Below are 22,760 nucleotides of genomic sequence, written 5' to 3'. Positions count from 1 at the left end.
AAAGCTAACCAAGCCAAAGTTAAGTGAACTGACCCGACCTAAACTATGGGGGGTACTATGCAATGAAAAAGCGCCATTAGTCAGTGGCTGTGGGCGGTGCTTTGTTTGTGTGATGTCACATTAACAAGAGAATGAATACAGCATGTCTAATGCTGCGTTCAGACCAGCCGCGGTAGAGGCGTCAAGCGTGAGGATTTCAATGTTAAGTCAATGTAAAGACGCGTCAACGGGCGTTTGGAGGTCTCGCGGCGCGAATGAAGCATTTAGCGCGGCGCGAATGAGGCGTTTAGGGCTGCGCAGTAGACGCGCGTCTAGGTCGTGTGAAATGAGTGTTGCCGCGAGAAACACGCGAGTTGAACATTTTGAACTTGCTCTAGTAGTGATGTGATTACAGTAAGTGAGCGGAGTCGCAGAAGCCCCTCCCATGACGCGAATTTCCGTGAGAATGTCTCGATGACTAGAATTTCATGCGCTGCTTTCACGCTTGAATGAAGCGAGTAAGCTCAAAATGTTCAAGTGGCAAACTAGACGCTGTAGACGCGAATTTGCCGCCTCAAACACATCTGGTGTGAACCCACGATAATGAGACTGCTTTGATTTAATGGGGATTAAAAAAGAAGGAGAGGGTGGATTCATTGTGTTGTTGTGTTCACACACCGCCAACACATTTATGGCCAAACACCTTGTAAAAGTGATTTTTGCATAATATGTGGCCTTTAACGCTCTGAATCTCATCATTAAGATTTCACAGACAGGGTCACACAACATTTAAACTTTATGACCGCATGGTTTTTTTTCCTTGTTATGTTGCGATTCGGTCTGGCGTGGTGACACCTCTTCCGGAGTCCATCCCAGTCCTCAAGAATTCAATCTTTCGCTACTCGCCACTAAACACTATTTTCCCCTCTTTCATTTTGTCTCTTTTCTTATCACAGATGCTTTTGAAGTAAGCAGAGAAAGGAACGCTGACTGTAGCAAATTACCCGGCTTGAAACATTTTTGACATAAGTCCTAAAAGAAGGGTGAGCCACTTCTTCTGGAGGCCCCATCGGGAGCGTTTTATCTCGGGCCACGAGAGGCAGCGTTGCTGACAGAGTGACGGGATGGCTGGACACGCTTCCAGGCACCAGTGACGGACATGAGGGCTTTCAGAACAGGGCCACTGCATGTGCTTCACCACCACGGTAAGCTCTGGACAGGGTGGGGTTGCTGGTTTGGCAATGGTACTGTAGTACTTACCACACCAGACATTGTTCCATCTTATCATTTTACAGCTTAAATAATAGTTTACGGTTTATATTTATGCCTTTAAATAAGCTTTAGGTCATGGCAGCCTACTAAGAGCTTGTATTTCAGTGTTGAATCCAAAGGATTATTTTGCTATTGTTCATTATCATATGTTGGCTGGGAAGTTTTCATGAATATTGTTCTTATCGTGGATCTCAAATCCTTAATAGCTGTTCTGTGTAGACGAGAGCTAGTTTTTATGACACGATGCAGTCAAGAGCACCGCCCAGTTCTGTAGCGGAGGGTAAATAGATGCGATATAGTCCTCTATTGCCCTATAGTCAAAACAAAAACTTTTTAACAATAGCTTTGGAGACCGGCAATTGTGCTGTGGAGACACTACTTGCCATTTTCCTTCTGCTGAATAATGTCTTTTAGTAGTGAACTATACAAATCCCCCATTAATTTACAGGGTCGATTGTTGTATAATTTGTCTTTGAATGCGTAAAAAATAAACTCTGTTACAATGTCCAGCACGATAATTCCTTTTTATGAATAGCTCTTTTGAAATCAACAATGTGGAATTGTGTTCGCCCTGAACGATGAACTTTCAAATGTGGAGTTTTCCAAGCCGCATTGTTAAAGCATTTGGCATGAAGCAATGTTGTGTTAAACACATCTATAGTTTACACATCTATAGTTTACATATTGTATCATGCCCTTGGGGTAATGCGTTAACTGAGGAGTTTCTCTGGTATCTGAAAGCAGGGCTCTTCGCTCGCTCCTCTGACCTGGTATCCCCTGTCGTGGGTGGGCTGTGACCCAGGTAGCCTAAAGCGATGCCGGGTAACAACTTTTGCTCTGGAGCTCTTGTAATCCTTCAGGATGTACTTCAGCTCAATCAGAAGGTTATGCTCCTCTACCATCACTAACACCCTTTTTAAAAACCAGGAAGAACTTAAAGGGTTCAAAGGTCAACGCTGGCGGCAGTTAAAAATAGCGAGTTATTTCTATTTTGGCTAAAAATACTGAAGGAGAGATGGTTTTGATCAGGCCTAAAGGCAGTGTGGGATTGTGGGATTGGCATTTTTTATTCTATAAGAAAACTTGCTCTTTAGGTATATAAAAAAACCATTACTGTTTTTCTAGTTATCATGAAAGTGTTTAAAATCTTGTTCTTGTTGGAAAAGAGTTTTCCAACCAGTCATAAGGGTCAATTTTAAGAGTCAACTGCCCCCTCTCACTCAAACTTCCATCAATATTACTGCGCCAGAGGTGGAAGTGCTGCAAACTAAGTGCTCTTCCGCCACACAATATAGTTCTCATTTTTTGTCCGCTTAAAAAAATCGCCACATTTTATTTTGTGCCACCATACTTAATTGTGTAACTACTCATGTAACAGCCTTTAAATAGGGAAAACATGGAAGTGTTTGGTGGCTTTTAAATTCATCCCTGTTTGGATCCTAAGGAATGAATGGGGCTAGGCTAAATGCTAACACATTTATGACGCACTGTACAAAGATTAAGTGCATGCATTGAAAAAAGATAGGTATGTATTAATTCGTCTAAGTTGAGGTAAGAACATAGTAAAATATTGAAAAACTGTGTTGTTTTCCTTTAACATAGAAGAATATTTGGCAGAGATACAACTATTTTAAAGGGGGGGTTTAATGGTATTTCAAGCATTCTGACTTATTAACACAGTTATAGAGTTGTTTCCTCATGCTAAACGTAGGCAAAGTGTCAAAAATGCAGTTGGGCGTGTTTCAGAGTATTTCTGTGCCGAATGCACTTCGCCAGGGTTCGTACAAGTTTCGGCTAATTTTTTTCGATTACGGTTCTAACTGACGTTTCAGGGGTTTTCGATACGTATCACTTCTTTATATGGGCTTCCGCCGGAAAACTTCCCCCGGAAAACCCCGCCCAGCCGTCAGTCAGCGGGAGACGCTAGAGCTTGCTAACAGCTTATCACGCCACTCAGCTTTGTTTAATTTCAAAAGTCAACAATGGCACAACAAGAAGTGTGTTTTTGGATGTAAGGAGAAGACATCCAGCCTTATGGAAACAATGGATATAGTTTATTATCCGGATTAGCAGCGGAGTTTTGCGTGTGTGTTTGATGCGGTGGATTTTCAGAACCGGGTCATGACGAGTTACACGTGGTAAGTAAGACTTCTGTCTTATGTTGGAAATAGGCGCGTGTATATTATATAAATGACACGAACATGTAGTGAATCATACGTTATAAGAGTTGTATAGTGTTGCATGACTCGTACTCGCTCCTCCCGTGTTATAACTCCTCCTTCTTCATTTTTTCGTACGTTATCGGAAAGATTCGTTAAAGCTAATATTTCTTTTATAAATCTGATTAAACTAAAGACTCTTCAGAGATATAAAGGATGTCATACTACTCTATAGGTACTCCAGATTGATATCAGAAATGCAGAAACAGCGTGTGTTACGTGAGCTTTAAAATCTGGAATCTGATGGTGTAAAAAATCTAAATATGAAGAAAGTCCTTAGCATTGCATCCACTCTCAAAAATAAAAGTTTTTATATATTTATCGTAGTAAATGTACAAAATATTTTAAAGGAACATGATCTTTACATAATATTCTAATGATTTTTGGCATAAAAGAAAAATGATTTTGACCCATACAATGTATTTTTGGCTATTGTTATAAACCTTTGCTACTTAAAGGTTTGCTAATTTGGTCCAGGGTCACATTTATTCATTTAGCAGACGCTGTATTCATTTAGCACATATTGTATGATATGATAAACAAATTTATTAATTAATTAAAAAAAATAAAATGATAATATATGCAATTTTAAATAACATTACTAATGTGTTGTTGTTTTTAATGGAGGTACTGTAAAACATGTAGTAGCAACTAGTATTAAAAAAACTTCACTACAGGAGTGCCGTGTGCTTTACATGAAACAACTTTTGGCCTGAATAAGGGGTTTCCCAAAGCAGCACTCGTGGATCCAAGCAGGAAAGCGCAGCTCTGGAGCTACATTGGAAAGTACAGACTGGCTGTGAGCCAGATGCCTTTTACTGTATTGTTTAAGTGCATGCAGATAATCTTAACCACAAAACAGCATAAATGATTGTTTGAAATCTGTTTGATTTGGCTGCTCTATGGAGCTTGGTTGTGCAGATCATGTTTTTTTCCCGCGAATATTCTTTCATTTTTCTTTAATTGTAAAATATTTTCCTAACAATTACCTATCAGATGCAGGGGAAAGTCTTAAATATATAAGATACAAATTCAGATTAAACATGGCTATTGGTATTGAAAAGGCCCATATAGCACCGATATATATCGGCTTATAATCACTATCAGCAGATAAAAGCAATTTCTCTACTATAGGACATCGGCCAGGTGTTTAAAAAAACAGCAATGATCAGTGCAGATTAATGAATTGTTTTCTCCCCTGTGAAAAGCAAATAGGGGTGGGGTTTCATTATTATTTTTTTTAGATTCACTTTGTACGTACCCCTACAGCCTGGAGTGTATGTTTTTACGTGTATGTGCACAGGCGAATGCACAGCCTTGCAAAGCATATTTTATTTGACTTGTAAGTTGTTCATGTACGCAGACATTTGACACGTGCGCATTGCAACAAAATGCAGTGCATCCCATGGGCTACATACTACATTTTCCTATATACGCAGGCGTGACTAAAATGTACAAAAACGCACAGTTCGAAAAATCTGATGGTGCGCACCGCGGCGGACACTTGCGTTTGCGTAAAAACGGGACTATAATTCTAGCTTAACATTTAACTGGTAAAAAATAGGTCCTTAGGGTATATTATTGTGCCCAAAAAGGTACAACATGTCAATGTGTTGTATACCCATAAAGGTACAAAAGGGAACCTTTGAGGGTACCACCCCAGTGACAGAAAAGGTGCAGTTTTGTAGTATTTTTTCTCTCAGTGTATTCATTGTAACAAATCTTATGTGTATACACATGACTTTCAAAGTCTGAACTATAAACATGAAATTAAATTTTGACAAAGTTATAGCCTCTAAATGTGAAATTATTTCTTAAGTAAACTTTCCATATGAACTTGAAAAACACCTTCAGGCAAATCCACATGCACCTTTTAAGGGTAGTTTTAAACACATGGTGGGGTTTAAGATCCCTCCCAACCCCAGTCACCTTCATCTTGCCCTCTATGTTTACGATACACATCTTCTAACAGGCCGCAGAGATCAATGGTCAATGCAGGATGATTGTGCTATGGAGAGGGCTTAAAGAGACAGGACAGGATCTCGTCCAGGAGTATCAGAGCCCCTAAAGGCTTTTTAACAATATAAAATCATCCTCCAGGTGGTCCAGATGTAACACACGCTCAATGTGGTTTTGACTGGTGAACAGGTTGCTGTGAGTAGACTGAAGGTGGGTCTTAAGAGTGTAAAAGGAGCTTCACAATTTTTTTGAAACGGCTCACACCCGCTGTTTTCGCGGCCCTGTCTCCTTTGATGTTCGAGGTTGAGATGTTACATCTGAAAGAAAAAAGCTTTGTGGGAAGTTTTCCATGTGCTGGTATGTCAGCTGCAGTAATGGATGTTTTGACATTACTGGTGCAGAAACTTTAATCTTGGCATCAATCATGTGTCATTCACCAGAATGAAAAAATGATGAAATTGCATATAGCACAAAAACATGCTAGATGCTCGGTTGCCCCGACTGCGGCCCGCATTGGTTTTACATTGTGTTTGCTGATGAAACATGTGGCTTTATTGTTTTATCTTGAAAGCAACACCACAATGTATCCATCAGCAGGCAGTAGCGTGTGTGGCTCCAAGGTCTGCGGCAAGACTTTGTTCCTCCGTGTTTGTTCCACCGAGGTTTAAAACACGCGATATCTCTGCTGGATAATGTCGAGCGTCATCATGCGATATTTAGGGTAGATGTGCGGACCACCAGGCGGAGATCATCACATACAGGAAGAAAGGTAGCATGATATGAGCCCGAAGTCCTTATGCTGAGAATGATAAAGCTCTGTTTAGCAGCCGACGGACTGCTGGCGCTTTGTCTGGCTCATCTAGATTTTAGATAGAATGCAATGATAAGTGCAATGAAAGGAGCTTGTCATCAGTTTTTTGTGTTATTTTTCCCCCCCAAAGCACCATGATGTTGGCAGCAGGGGCAGCTGAAAGGCTGAGCAGTTGGCAGGATGGGTTGACAGGCAGGCACAGGCTGTATGATGAGAGAGAACTGGAGCTTCTGTCTGAAGAGTTTGTTCTCCTCTGTGAGCAGTTCTGTTTTTTTTTTACATTTTGACATTTTTGGCATTTCTGTTACAGTTATATAATACAGCGTGTTTTATTTCAAGACTTACCAGACAAAAACATGACATGTATGCATATATTCCTATTGTGCATACTTTTTTATTTAATGCAATGTTTTGCACTTTTAAATGACTTCGTAAAGATAACAATTTGAGTGGAAATGTGACATTTAGTGATGTTTTTGGCATTCGTTTTGATTATGCACCTAAGTTGGATGGGCTTTGTGTAAAACCTGATGATTCATGGCACAAGATGCTGACATAGTCAGTCTTAGAAATTTGTTTAAGTTTTTATTAGGAACCCATATTTTTTGTTTCAACTTTGTAATGTAGGTAAGGGTGTCACGATTGTGAAATTAAGTCACAACCTCGAACTTTGAATTAAAAAATGGATATTATATAATTATTATATATTATATAATTATATCCATCTCGTCATGCACGCCGAATTGCATTGCCGTGATACCCATTTCTGTTCTTTAAATTGGTCCTCCATAAGTGCGACCAACTTTTGCCGAATCCCGTAGAAAGGACGGCAAAAACATCTTTCCGATCAACAAATGCCTTGATCGCGTTTCTCTGTTCCTCTTTTAAAATCAATGCTCTGTCGATATCTTTTAGAACAGACCCAATGTCAGAATCCACACATTTGAATTCTACAGCGGCAGCCATTTTGTTGTAAATAGATTAAACACACGCGCTCTTTGGTGACGTGGTTGATTACGTAACTGTTGATCATCTGTCCATCATCGTATAAAGCCCGCCCTGACATTTTGATTGGTCGACCAGCTTTGGGTCTCGCATAGTAGCTCCTCAACGGAGAAACCCCAGACGGATCTTCCCGTCTTTTAAAATGTTGTGGGCGGGGCTAAGATCGGCTGGCACCCAGGCTAACTTATTGGGGTATAGTCTCCACAATTTCGTCTGACGGTAATAAAAGCGCGTTTTTAAGGTGCAAAGTACCGACAGATGTTCATCTGACAGAAAGTTTCGTTTTATAACGTATGGGCGTGTACCATATTTTCCCACTGGCAGCACAACTAACATGGCAGGGCATCTCCGGGTTCAAGGTCAGATATTATATTTCATAAAAGTCTAGTCTAAAAATGGCATAGCATTTTTTTGCTTTAAAAATTTTTAAAAATCGAGAATCGGATTGAATCGTGACCTTAGCATTAAAAAAGTAATCGAATCGAGGATTTGGAGAACTGTGACACCCCTAAATGTAGGCTTTTTAGCGGCATCTAGTGGTGAGATTTCGAATTGCAACTAATCTCAATTTCGAAACCCAATGAGAAGCTACGCTAGCTGCCACAGGACAAACATGTCATCGTAGAGACATCGAAGGGACGAAACGCGGTCTGTAGAACAGTTTGTTCGTTTAGGGCTTTTGTAGAAACTAGAGATCTCCTCGGGTCCAAAGAAATGTACCCGACCCGAAATGACCCGAATCACTTTTTACCCGAACCCAATTTGCATTAATTTTTTTTAAAGAAAGACCAAAACCGAGACAAACCCGAGAACATTACACCAGTTTTTTTAACGCGTACCCAAATGTAAACGGCACCAACATGTGTGCAGTCTGCATCCCCGCACACACCAGCCAGACAGAAAGAAACCCTGTTACTCCGAATTTCCACCAACTCCGGAGCGGCTGCAGATCGGCTCCACTGTGTTACAGCTCTGCACTCCGCCAATACCCACCAGTTCCATATTTGTTGCAGAGCGGCTTCGTGCTGAAGTGACGAGGACCCATGAGGTCTCGCAAATTCACGTGATGATCGCGCAATATCTAGTTCTGGCTCCGCCCTTATGACGTTAAATTATGACGTTTTTACAAACCAGCTCAGATCACAACACGAGATCTCGTTCAGGTATGATCACGCGATATAGTCATGGCTCCGCCCTGAGGAGCTGTCCAGCATCCGGCAAAAATAGATGCTCTGCGCATTTGTTCCGGAGGGCTGCCGATGGCCGGAGCTGTAACGGATTCAGAACCCAGTCAGTGGACATACACACATTGACTTGAATGGAAACCGATTGACTTCGCCGTCGTTCCGCAGCGGATCCGCAGCCGCTCCGCAGTCAGTGGAAATTAAGGGTTAGCCTTGCATCCAATTTGGCACGCTGCTTTATTTATTTTCCTTTGTTATCTGACAACGACACCAAGGGAACCACTAAAATGTGCATTCAAAATTGATTGAAAGGTCTGTCTCAACGAAAATTAGCCTACCGCCAGCCACGCGCTGTCGCAAGCGCTCTTGGCAAACAGAGGGGGAGTTGGAAAAGATCTCGATGCACGCGCAGGATAGTTTGGGTCAAGCTATTATTATACACGACCGTGTCCGAGGCACACGTGAAACTTTTAGACGCCAACCCGCTCGGGTCTTGAGTCTTGACTTGGGTTTTCGGACTTATGTAGACCCGTGAAGACCTCCTAGTAGAAACATGACAGCGACTTCCATGTAAGGAGACCTGCGTGTGTATCTGTGTATCTAGATAAAAACGTCTCATTCTAAGGTAACAAAAACAATACACCACTGATAATATAGTAATGTATATTATATTGCATTTTTGTCAAGAGATCCTCCTTAAACGTACACATTGCACATTTAAGTTGAAATAAACCTTTATATAAAAATAATTGCAGTGCAATCTTATGCCTAACATTTTCTCCATTGCAAATCTATTTACCAATAAATTAAGTTATAACAAATAACTTAATCATATATTATAAATGGCATGTATAGTATCCTTTTTTAATATATTGCAGTATTATTGCAGTATACTTTCGAAATTCCACACAATAAGACGTTTCCTGTTCCTACCTCTTATCTCCATCGCATAGCACAGCATTAATGCCATCTAACGTTTCCCCCATATATCCCACAATGCACAGCAACCCCGTGTTATCAGTTCTGCATGTCAGTGAACATCAATGTCAAGCTTAAAAAGGCTATTTCCTCTTACCTTGAATGTTACCTGTATGCAGTGAGGCCAATATTATAGCTGTCATCTCAGCCCAGGGGTCCCTGTATAAAAGAATCTTTTGTTCCAGTTGTAATTTAGACATTATTCAGCTCTCGGGCGCACAAAGAAGGACCGCAGAGTGCAACACTATAGCTGCTCTTGAACATGGCATAACTGTTTCTTGTTGACAGAATAGGATTTCTCATCACTACATGTTTAATTCCCTGTTTCACGGTGACCATGCACACAGAAATGTACATACATGACTAATACCGTAAGGAATGCATTCCCATGATCCCACTGAGCCAAAACAATTTACAGCAATAGAAAAGTCTCCCCCTCCCTCTTTTCTTTTTTGACAAGTGCACAAGAATGTAAGCAAGAAATACTAAAAAGAAAAACATATGATGCCTGAAAAGTGACAACATAAACCTTACTGTTTCTCACCTCGAGGCAATGCATTGTGTACACCGCTGTGATTGGTCACCATAGCTGAAGCTCACCTACGAAGCTCAAGGATTTGACGGTGACAGGGAGAATGTCAGACTAAACACCACTTCAGCTCTTCAAAACCCTAAAAAGCATGGAGATCTACTTTGATCTGCTAATTCTTGCATGTCTGCAATGACCTTGAAACAGAAATATATCTCTTTTTGTCCACAAAGTACAATGTTTCTGTGCAGAGGTTTGCAAAATCTGCTTTTTGTACTATGGGTTGGATCAAAACCAGCTCCAGGTTGGTACCTGCAGAATATCTTTTTCTGATTTTGCACAAATTGTCAGCTTATACCAATCAAACACAAGGGTGTTTTCGTTGTGCATACCCACTGGTCTTGTTTTTTTGCAGTGAATCGCTGGTTGAAACTAAATAAGTGTCACTAGGCAGTAACTTTTATGTTTCAATCAAATAACGTTTATCTCCGTCCTGTCATTCTGTCTATCACACTAAAATTAGACTGCATTTCTATATAAAAACATCTGTGGTGTGCAAGTATATTGGGATTGTTATTAAGTGAATCTAAGTTTTGCAACACTACTGTCTTCTTGCACACTTTCATTAGTTTCAACATGTCCATTATTGCTCCTTAAATATAGATGTAAAAGTTGAGTCACCTTCATTTTAAGATTACATGAGGCTGAGTTACTTTATTTTATTCAATCAAGTCAATATAATCTTATAAATAGCAATAAATAAATACATTTCAGAATGATTCATTTAATATGTCATCCTATTTTCTTTATTTGGACTAATTAGTTGATTGTGACTGTTTTAAAGATGTGTTAGAAATCCTGGACACATAGTAAATGTTTTCGTTTTTGGACCGGGTAAAGATGTGAGCACTACAGGGCTATGGAAGGGCATAGGCCAGCGTGGAGTGTGCATATATTATAGTATAATTAAGATGTAAGGCACTTGGTCATTGTGAGCCCTCTCTGTAATGAAAACGCTGGCACATGCATTCTTCAGCTTCTCACCCGTCATTGATCGATTGCAGTATCTCCACTGGATCTATATGGCAAGGATATTAAAAGATTAAGTGAAACTTAACCATTTTAATGACTTTAGATTTAAAATCTCTATTTGGAGGAAGAGGATGTCATTTTATTGCTTATCCATTACTCAAGACCATAGCGCTACATTTCGGTGGGAACTATCTATACCACTCTGCAATTTTCCCTGATAATTACAGCCGGGGTCAGATTGGTCTCAGGAGCCGAATTTACATTCAGACGACAGGAAGTTTTTACAAGCGCTTCACAGAAATAACATTTTAACCTCAGATTAAACAGTTCAAAGAAAGAAAAACGCAACTGCAAATTGTTTTTTAATTACTAGGTATTTATTTCAAACCAGAGGAGGGAGACTTAACGTTTGGAATTAGTGTCTAAATGCATTTAATTAAGGAGCTGACATATATTTACATTTTATTAATGATATGTTATTAGTTCCAACTTAAACATTAAAAAAGAAAATATTAAAGTTAACACTGAAAAAATGATTCATTCAATTTACTCATTTTTTTAAGGTAAGTGGTTGCAATGAATTTATTTAAGCTACATTTAAACAAAAGTTTTTTATTTTACTTTACTAATCTTTTTTGTTTAAATGTAGCTTACATAAATTGATTGCAACCACTTACCTTAAAAAATGGAGTAAATTGAATTAATCATTTTTTTTCAGTGTATGAGGCGGTTTCCCTGACAGGGTTTAGGTTAATCCAGGACTAGGCCTTAAAGGAATATTCCATTTTCTTAAAAGAAAAATCCAGATAATTTACTCACCACCATGTCTTCCAAAATGTTGATGTCTTTCTTTGTTCAGTCGAGAAGAAATTATGTTTTTTTGAGGAAAACATTGCAGGATTTTTGTCATATTAATGGACTTTAATAGAGCCTAACATTTAATACTTAACTCAACACTTAACAGTTTTTTCAACAGAGTTTCAAATGACTATAAACAATCCCAAACAAGGGATTACGGTCTTATCTAGCGAAACGATTGTAATTTTTGACAAGAAAAATAAAAAATATGCTCTTTTAAACCACAACTTTTCGTCTAGGTCCGGTCCAGCGCAACCTAACGTAAATGCGTAGTGACGTAGCGAGGTCACGTGTTACATATATAAAATGCAAATTTGCGGACCATTGTAAACAATAAACTGACACAAAGACATTAATTAGTATCAGTTGACATACAACAACATAGGAACGGTCCTCTTTCAACACCTTTGTAAACACTGGGGCAGAGTTTCGCATTTGTCCTCTGTGACCTCTTGACGTCATGACGTATTGCGTGGGGTCACGCTGACGCATCACGACTGGATCTAGACGAGAAGTTGTGGTTTAAAAGTGAAAAATGACAATCGTTTCGCTATATAAGACCCTTATGCCTCCTTTGGGATCGTGTATAGTCATTTGAAACTCAGTTGAAAAAAACTGTTAAGTGTTGAGTTAAGTATTAAATGTTGGACTCTATTAAAGTCCATTAAAATGAGAAAAATCCTGCAATGTTTTCCTCAAAAAACATAATTTCTTCTCGACTGAACAAAGAAAGACATCAACATTTTGGATGACATGGTGGTGAGTAAATTATCTGGATTTTTCTTTTAAGAAAATGGAATATTCCTTTAATTATATTAGGACATTTAAGTAGTTTTTTTTTTGCAAACCTTACAAAAAACAATTCTGAAGACAAAACAATGGCACTCATATACAGTACTTTGCAAAAGTAGGCCACTATCACCAGCTTTGTTGTTTTAAGCAAAGTTTTAATGTCCGTCCATATTTATTTTTCACTCTTTTTATCAGGATACAAACCGAAAATACAGGAAATATGTCCACAAAATTAAAAACAATTTTTTTTTTCAGAACTAAATGTCTTCTTCAGGCATCAGTCAGTATTTAGTGTGACCTCTCTTGGCCTTAAACACATCTTGAGCTTTTTTGTGGAGACGGAAGTCCTGAAGTCATTCGATTAGAATTAGAAATTAGGATTTTTTTTTTTTAGGTTGAAGAGATCTTGCAGCTTCCTGCTATTGTTCAAGTGGAAGAGGAGTTTACCCTAAATACTTGACACATTTAGCTTATACTTTTATACTGTTTTTAATATAATTTTTTTGTATTTTCTGGTTGTATTCTGGTAAAGAGACTGAGAAATAATTATATATGATCACTGTAACATTGCAAAAACAACAAATCTAATGGTAGCATGGTGGCCTAGGACTTTTGCACAGTTAAGATATATCAGTACGAGATTTTTTTAAATTAAGGCAGCTCAAACATGCATTTTAGTCTGGTACTAGGATAAACCCTGTTTGGGAAACTACACCTTAAAGTTTATTTGAACTTGTTATGGCATCTAATAAAGTAAATTTACATTCAGATAGCCTGCATAGGAAATGCCCTTTTGAGAAAGATTTGACCCGAGCCATATTTAATGAGTGACCTTTACAATTCAGAATCTCACATTTCCAGAAATTCTTCTGCCTGTCAGATGCTATACATCTTATCACCTTATGCAGCATCTTGTTGTGGTAGCTTGTGTTGCCTTTGATATAGGAGAACATAGTGGTTTCACCAAAATAAAGGTCCCCTTTGTACTTCACTGATTAACTTCTTTACCTGAGCTCCCTGATAAGGCAAGAAAAGACGGTGCTCAAGAAGCCGACAACCATGGATCCTGTTGGTTTTATTTATTGAGTTCTCCATGACATGCTTGGATTTTGTTCAGTGCTTTAAAATGTCAAAAATTTTTTTTCAGAAAGTCAATCTTATCAGCTGCTTCTTTATATCTGTATCTTTTTTTTTACATTAATTTTTACAGCTTAATTTATTTTCCTAGTGTCTTGACTTAAAACAAAGACATGGTGTCACTTTAAAGTGTCATGATGAACTGCCAAGCTAGATAAAAAACTATGAATACATGCAAAAAGTTCTCTTCTTATTACCTTATAACTGGTGCACATTTGTTCTAATTTGAATTTGTGTTAGTCATTCAGAGGAAATTTGCAGCCCTGAGGCTTTGTGAGCAGCAGAACACAGAAGGGAAATCACATCAAATTTATTTTGAACTCAGTGTGTCAAAAACTTGAAAACACATCAATCACATATCCTCTGTAGTAGAAATAACATGCAGCTTGACTCAACCAAATGAGAAGATGAATGTGATTTAATAACAAATCATGAGAATGTTGCCTGTATGGCTCTTTGTAAAATTTCTTTGTAGTATCTCCTTAAAGCAACGCTTCAACAAGTAAGTCTGTATTTGTCCCGCAATAGTGTCATTGCACAAAGCATTTCTGGTTAAATAACCAAGCTGATTGTGACATGTTTGATTGCTGAAACTTGCCACCAAAGTTGACGGGACTCCCAGAGCCGGGGGATTTCCTTCCTTCAGAAGGTCTTTAAATAGCTGTGAAAGGAGTTTAGTGTTGTGCTGAAGTGTCTTTTTGAAGTTCACTTACTTTCTGTAGGTCACAACCACCACAGCTCATCATGTTCTGGCCAGTCGGGTCCAATCTTTTTAAGATATAGGTGAGGTGCAATTCTGAAACGTTGCATTGTACATCATACAACGCATTTATTGTAGCATTTCTAACACGAACCAAATAGAAAGCTCATAATTATTCATAAACGAACCAATTAGACAAACTGGGACAATGATGTCATCAGGATGTAGTCATTTTAATATGTGACCCCCATAATGCTTATGATAACTGATGTGGTGCTCTCAAATACATCTGGTAATGGCTTGTCAGAACCCGTAGTGCTCAACCTTATGATTTATACACTTAAATGGGAGTGTTTTAATTGCATATGTATACACATTGACAGGTGGCCTTTCTTTTTGATAGTTACACTTTGATGTCAAAGGAACCAGGCCGTGCAAATGAGATTTCATTAAATAAAAACATCCTTTGGATTTGGTTTGACGATGATGTAGGCAGAAAAGAGAGTTTATGTGGTTTAACAATCTTTGTCATCAAAACTACTTCTTTTTATTAGAAATGACTGAACAACTGATTTAAGCACAGGGCCCAATATAAGGGAGGAGAGACTATTGATTTAGACGACTGGAATCCAGTCAAGTACCTGACAAGCGGAAATAATTTCTCCTCAGGGGATGTCAATAGGTTCTGATGGGGTTATTAAAGAGAAATCAAAGATATTTGCCTTTAGACAACAAGCAATTTGTCATCACCCTTGGATGCAGCAGAACTAAAATCAAAGTTAATCTGGGATGTATGACAACGTGATTACTGCAGTGTTTTAATGCTGAGGCAGGAAAACACAGTTCTGAACTTCTTCCTCAAGGTAAAGAGTTCATGGAGGACCGCACATACCTGCAAGACATATTCTTGATTTAAAACCAAATTTCTTTTTGCATGCGAACAATGCATTCATGAAAAATATTTTATCTAATAAATAGGGCTGTTACAATAATTAAATAATCGTCTCATCGCGATTGTTTGACCTCATCGTGATGATTTCCGATCACCGCAATGATTGCGCATCTCCTAAAAAACACAAGGGGGAGCTGCAGCGCCTGTATAAACGAGACAGTATCAGATTACTTTTAAATATTTGTTATGTGTATTAATATTTACTTCCAGATAAACCTTGCAAAAGATTAAATTTAAATAATCACAACAATGTGTGAAAATTATTTCATAAACAAACAAAAAATTGTTAATTGTTAAATGTCAATTAAGCCTAAAATTGTGGCAATTAATCGTAATAATTTTCACAATTTATTGGACAATTAACCGTCAGCCAAATTTCATAACTGTGACAGCTCTACTAATAAATCAAAAATGGTTCTTCTATGGCATCGTGAAGCATCTTTATTTTTAAAAGTACATTGAAATTTTCATGCAAGAATGCAATTTTTTCTCTTAAACCATGTCACATTGCTGCACGTCGTCCTTATTTCAATCAAGCGTGAGATTTTGTAAAGATCACAAAGATTTCCACAGTCACTAGAAGGGTTTGCTCTCTATTCATGATCAGTGACTGTGTTTAAGGTGTAAACTCGGGGAGATTATAACCCATCGTGGTACCAAGATTCATGACAAATTCCTCTCACCTATCAGTTTTCTTTGGCCTACACAGAAGTCCTCTGCTAAACCCTCTTTTCTTTTGCATTTCTCTTGTTTTGTTATTTTACCTGGCAGTCCAGGTGTGAAGGGGTGAGGCCGTGGAAAAACATTCACTTCTGCAGTCTTGTCATGAAAGGATCCATTGATTGACCTCCACATCAAGGAGCACAATGACAAATGGCTTAGCAATTTTCCGCCTCACTTATGGCTAACAGCGCACATTTCCACTTTCACTTGCAACCATTCAGTGTACAGTGCACATACCTTTCATGGGCTCTGTAAACTTTGCAATGCTGTCTTAACAAGCCTTTACAAATAAAATAAAATGATGATCTGTTTAGTATTTATCATTTTAACAAATAATGATAGTTTAGATAGGTGGTTTTGATTTTAATTTGCCAGTATTTTTTTGCTTTACATTTTGATTAGTGATGAGTACCTGGTTGGGCCATTATATGTGGGTGGGACAAGACCCACCCACTTTTTAAGACCAATGATATTGGACCCCTTCACCTTTTTATCTAATTTATCGCATTGTGTCAGTTCACTTGTCAGTCAAATCCATTCCATTTGAGGAATGCCCTAATAAATTATACTCCATTCTGCATTTTAGCTAAAGCGTTTTACACGCTGCTGCTTCCTCAATTCCACTTGCTCATTTAGTGGCGATACAAATTAACTCCATTTCGTGTTTTCACGACCTTTGCCAACTGCACTCAAGGTAAACTAATCTTTTAGGCTATAAAAGCAAGTGTTTAGTTAAAATGCACCATGAATACAAGAAAATCGGAATCGCATCTACTCCAGTAAATGTTTTGGACCCATCTAGGGCTGCAACTAACGATTATTTTAATAATCGATTAATCTGTCGATAATTTTTTTGATTAATCAATGAATCGGATAAAACAAGAAAAGCATTCATTTTCCTTATTCAAAACAGAACTAAACTCTTTGGAAATTACACAAACATGTTGCTCATTGAACATACATGAGCTGTTACAATAATAAATTAAAAAATGGACTAACACAAAAAATACACATGTATGCTTTATCTGCCAAATAGACTTTTTTTATGATGCATTTCCCATCAAGAAGCCTCTCTTGATGGGATCAAAGTTTACTCTCAGAAATAAAGGTACAAAAGTTGTCACTGGACAGTACCCTTTCAAAAAGGTACACCTTTGTACCCAAAAACTGCATATTAGTACTTCAAAAGTACATATTGGTAGTTCAAAGATACATATTTGTACCTAAATGATTTAACGTACAGGTCCATGATGGGGAACAGCGTTCCTACAACTCTCTTTCAAAGTTTTATTTCTTTGTTTAATATCATTGTAGTTTGTTTGAAAACTTTTTTTACCGTCTGTCGTCGTTCCATAAAGCATAAGCGTGTCGTCTTTGTTTGTTTACCTCTTTGCCGGCTAACTTCCATGTGACGCGCCCACGTTTGGGACATGGTTTTCCTCTACCTCCGCTGTTTTTTTATCTTTTCTCCGCCTTGTCTATGAGGTGCCGAACTCTGAAAGCAACAGTGCGCAAGAGAGACCAAGTGCGTTCACTCCGCTCCGCGCATATAACTGAAGTTTTTCTTTTTTAAAATAATTAAACGTCTCTACGTCACGCGACACAACGAATCGATTATGAAATTCGTTGCCATTTGTTTTATGATCGATTGTTATGGATTTAATCGATTTGTTGTTGCAGCCCTAGACCAATCCACATTTTTTGATTCTGATGCCCATGTAATCATAAAAACAAATGAAGAGCTCAGATGCAAAAGCCGCTAAACGCCACCTCTTTAAAGGGATAGTTGATGGTACCCATTAAATTCCATCATGTTTTTTTACTCCTACTTTGGAAGTCAATGGTCACTATCTGCTGTGTGTTTACCATCATTTCTCAAAATATCTTCTTTTAAGGTGAACTATCCCTTTTAAAAATGAAAATGATATTAACCGAATGCTCTCGGTATTATATGTTCATAAAATACGTTCAAATCTGCTTTAAACGCCACAAGGGTTTTCAGCGAAGTCATCAAAGGCATGGAAAATTTATATTAAACAACCGTGTTTCACATTCAAACTTGGGTTTCTTGTGAATACTTGGACCTGAATACAACCTGAATGTGGCAGCCACATGAATCACAGCTCCCCCTAGTGTGTGGTTCAGTTTCTTCATTTTTACTCTTTGAATCCTGACTCTCATCATTTCAATGTTTCTTTAAAGTGATTTTGCAACTGTTTATTATGTCTTGTCCAAAAAGCTTGCATGTTCTTAGAGGGGTTTGCGAAAGATTTGTTAAAAAACACAGAAATGACTAAAGTGAGATTTGTGAAAATAAGGCATTTCAATTATTGACTAATAACCTTTTCATCACCATTAAAGTGAAATTACTGAATCTAAACATTATAGCCTGATAAAAAAATGCTCATTTATATTAAAACATGTCAGACGCACTTAGAGGGTTTTGCAACTGTTTTCTTATAATATATGTTGAACTATTGGTCACACCATTTGTCACAGTACTGAACATTACTATATGCCACCCCAGGTTGTATTTGTGAACTGAATAGCTTTAATCTCAGTGTCATATTTGTTTGAGCATGTAAAACAAACAGTAATGATTTTCCATTGGACTCAGGGATGTTATTGCATGTTCAAGCCACTGATTAAATTACTCTGAGTGCTTTAAGAATGTTTTGGGTGGAAAGTATGGAAATTAACCAATTGACCTTTGTTTTGACCCTTAAGGTTAAGGAAGCCTTGTGGGAAAAGTCTGTGCTGGAGAATCAAAGACATCTATGACACCATTTAAAATGCACTTCCAAATGCATTTTTTATGCAATTACACATTGAAATGGAAATTAACAAAGTCGTATGAATAAACAATGTAAAATTATTAGCTGTCTGAAAAGTTAAAGAGCTCTCGTTCAATGATTTGTATGTATTTTCAGATCATAATTATAAAATTCAAGTCATACAATCTCTGTTTACAGACCCAGCAAAACATGCGTTTGGTTGTCCGCGTTCGGCCTGGTTAAGCAGTGGGCAATGTTGGTCCCAATAGCTGACATGTCCTATAGGGATAAGCTGTCACACTGCTGGAAGCCTAATTGATGCCTCATGCTTTTGAGGAGCAATTATGGTGCACAAATGTCAAGAGCTAATTTGTGGCTTTATAATGTGGACACATGGGCCAAGGAGAGGGCCAGATCTGAGCCCCTCTGGGAGAACTGGAGTAGTTTGCTCAGCAGATGTGAGATCTGTAAAAGTTTGGGGGTGGGGAAAAGCCTGTCGAAGACATGAAATACACATTACTCAACACTCACATTGACAATTTCAGAGACTCAAAATTTCACTATTGATCTGAGCTATGCTATGATCCTTGGTGCTATTTTTTCTTAATGCATAATAAGTCACATACAAATTGTTAGATAAGTCAACTCAAAATCCCCTCTCTTTCTCTGTTATAGGCCTATTGTAGTTTGCAAAAGATAATTCCCATAATTTGTTAAAAACTCAGTATTGGCAATTCCTAAATAAACCATACAAATATTTCATTAGTGTTTAGAAAGTCCTAAAATGTGAAACCACTAGTTTCGTGCAAGTCGGTCCTGGTGTCTCCATAGAGATGCAAGCAACAGAACAACAATTCAACTATTGCTGACAACTTGAAAGCCAAAAGTCAATATAAAAACATAACATCTTTATATAGTGTATTAAGGCATACACTACAAAATAAAGAAATGTAACATGCCATTAAGGTGAGATAGGATATCATTAACACCTACAAAATGTTACTCTTCAAGAAGATTTCTTTGATATTACATGATTTATCAATTTCATATCAGAAAAAAATGGTCCTAAGCTGTAACTCTGGCAGTACCCTTTAAAAAGTTTCTAATATGCAACATTTAGGTACAAATTTGTATATATGAGGTACTAATATCAACTCTTTAGGTGCAAAGGTGTACTTTTCTTAGACCATTTGTTCTGACAGTATCAATGTTTCAATGTAATTAAATAATGTTCAAACTCTAACCTAAGATTATATGTTAACACTGCAAATTGTCCTTCTAAAAAAAGCTCTAGATAAGCGGTTGCTGAATATATTGCCCGACACCACCCTTATGCAAACACATCTGCTATGAGACTACAAGTTAAAACACCAGGTGAGACTTTGCTGCTTGCCTCGGTCTGTAAAGATATGAATTATGTACTATTGTGATCCACGCAGACTACAAAGCCTCCAAGGCTGTATTTTGAACTCCCGCCCCATATTCACAGCTGACAAACACAGGGCCTTGAAGATCAGAGAACTACGACATGCTGACATGTGCTGAGGGAACACCTGCAGAGACTGACTGGGTCGGTAGAGAAATCTCTAACTTACACACCTGTCTGTGGACCTGTGCAACTCTCTCTCTCTCTCTCTCTCACACACATCTATCTGATAGGGTTTCTTTGAGAGCTCTTTAAGGCTACGTCTGAGGTGATGAATATAAGGGTACATCCATTAAGTGCATGAGGCAGGGCTGAGAGAGGCTATGGATGAAGGACTTAAGTGTTGCCTGTGAAGTGCCTCTGCCCACCTGCTAAAGGGACAGACAAAGGCATCTATTTCAGTCCAGACAGACAGAAAAATATTGGTTTATCAAGTGCCAGGGAGTATTTCATGACATAAACTCACATCCATTAAAGTGGCAACCTAATAGTTATGGTGGCATTTGTGCATAAAAACAAGTGCGTGTATAGTATAGAGATGGTTTATTTTTCATTATACATTAAAGGGTTAGTCCATTTTCTTAAAAAATATTCAGATAATTTACTCACCACCATGTCATCCAAAATGTTGATGTCTTTCTTTGTTCAGTCGAGAAAAAATTATGTTTTTTGGAGGAAAACATTCCAGGATTTTTCTCATTTAATGGACTTTAATGGACCCCAACACTTAACAGTTTTAATGGAGTTTAAAATTGCAGTTTCAAAGGACTCTAACCGATCCCAAACGAGGCATAAGGGTCTTATCTACACTGTAAAAAATCTCTGGAGAAATTACAGTATTACTGGGTATTACTGGGAACTAGCTGCCAGTAACTTACTGTAGATTTTACATTTATGTTATTTACTTGCAACAGTTTATTTAAAGTTAAATGAACATGAAACATTTTCAGTCTTTATCTTCTACAGTAAGTTACTGGCAACCAGCTGCATAATTACAGCAAATTTTTACAGTGTAGTGAAACGATTGTCATTTTTGACAAGAAAAATAAAAAATATGCACTTTAAAAACACAACCTCCCGTCTATCCCCGGTCGTGCGACGCGCCAGCGTGACCTCACGCAATATGTCATCATGTCAAGAGGTCACGGATGACTTATCGAAACTCCGCCCCAGTGTTTACAAGTGTGAAGAAAGAGGACCGTTCCAATGTTGTTGTATGTCGAATGATATTAATTAATGTCTTTGTGTCAGTTTATTGTTTCAAATGGTCTGCAAATGGCGTTTCATATATTTAACATGTGACTTTTCTATGGCAGTACGCAATTACGTGAGGTCACGCTGGCGCGTCACGCAGCCGGAGGAAGAAGAGAAGTTGTGGTTGGTTCGCTAGATAAGACCCTTATGCTTCGTTTGTGATCGTTTAGAGTCCTTTGAAACTCAGTTGAAACTGCAATTTTAAACTGCATTAAAACTGCTGTGTGTTGGGGTCCATTAAAGTCCATTAAAATGAGAAAATCATGGAATGTTTTCCTCAAAAAACATAATTTCTTCTTGACTGAACAAAGAAAGACATCAACATTTTGGATGACATGGTGGTGAGTAAATTATCTGGATTTTTTTTAAGAAAATGGACTAGTCCTTTAAAGAAAATATATCACCTGACAGTGAACTTTGAGCTTAATCATTTTACAGGTATTAATGCTATTATAGCAACATTACACACTAACTAGGGTTTAAAAAATGTGATCAGAAAGAACGTGACCTTTAATATTATATGACAAGGCGTTTCACAATTGAATATATATATATATATATATATAAAGCATATAGATTGTCTGTGTTGGTGTTCCATACTGGTTATACACTATATCCACACTTATTCTCCGCCTTTATATACCTGTTGTTGACAAGCGTGGTTGTAAAATGGGGAAAATCCCACATTGTAACACTGGCAAAAAGTCGCAGGTAAAGTCCCCTTAACACAGACCCTGGCTCACCATCACAGAGATACTGAGATCATAGACCATAACCTTCATGCTTCAACATAATATATCCTCTCAGCAGGTTTGGAAACTGTATATAGATGTGCCTCTTTAGTCATTGTTGTGGAAATCCAGCTCATTCAGCCATTCAACAACATTCACAAAAGTTTGGCTGATGGTGTTTAAATCTCATATCATCTTCCTCAGAGTGTCTTGCTTGGATTAACGTGAAAATGCTGGTACTCAGAGGTTTTCTTTCTTTACGTTAAAAACAGTGGCTGAAAGCTTGTCCTATTTATATAAATCCTGTATTATTGTCTTCATTTTATTCATGTGATAAAATGGCAAACAAAAGACTGATTTCTCTTTATAACTTTGCCGGCATTTTTAGTAGGTATCATTATTAGGCATCAGCAGTGATTCATCACAATCCTTGGGGATGACCTAA

The 22,760-nt window shown here is 37.9% G+C and overlaps 1 protein-coding gene across 1 annotated transcript in view; it reads left to right on the top strand.

The window, feature by feature from the left end:
• Positions 1–22,760, top strand: part of micu3b (mitochondrial calcium uptake family, member 3b) — a 50,400-nt gene that overhangs the window by 2,723 nt on the left and 24,917 nt on the right. The window contains exon 2 of the mRNA XM_055177666.2: positions 936–1,184. Coding sequence (XP_055033641.1) covers positions 1,167–1,184 — 18 coding nt within the window. The 5' untranslated portion in view covers positions 936–1,166. The remainder of the gene's footprint in view (positions 1–935; positions 1,185–22,760) is intronic.

The sequence above is a fragment of the Misgurnus anguillicaudatus genome, chromosome 16, assembly GCF_027580225.2.
Source record: "Misgurnus anguillicaudatus chromosome 16, ASM2758022v2, whole genome shotgun sequence".
Taxonomy (NCBI): domain Eukaryota; kingdom Metazoa; phylum Chordata; class Actinopteri; order Cypriniformes; family Cobitidae; genus Misgurnus; species Misgurnus anguillicaudatus.
Note: the sequence above shows the minus strand (reverse complement) of the source record. Positions and strands in the feature narration are given on the sequence as shown.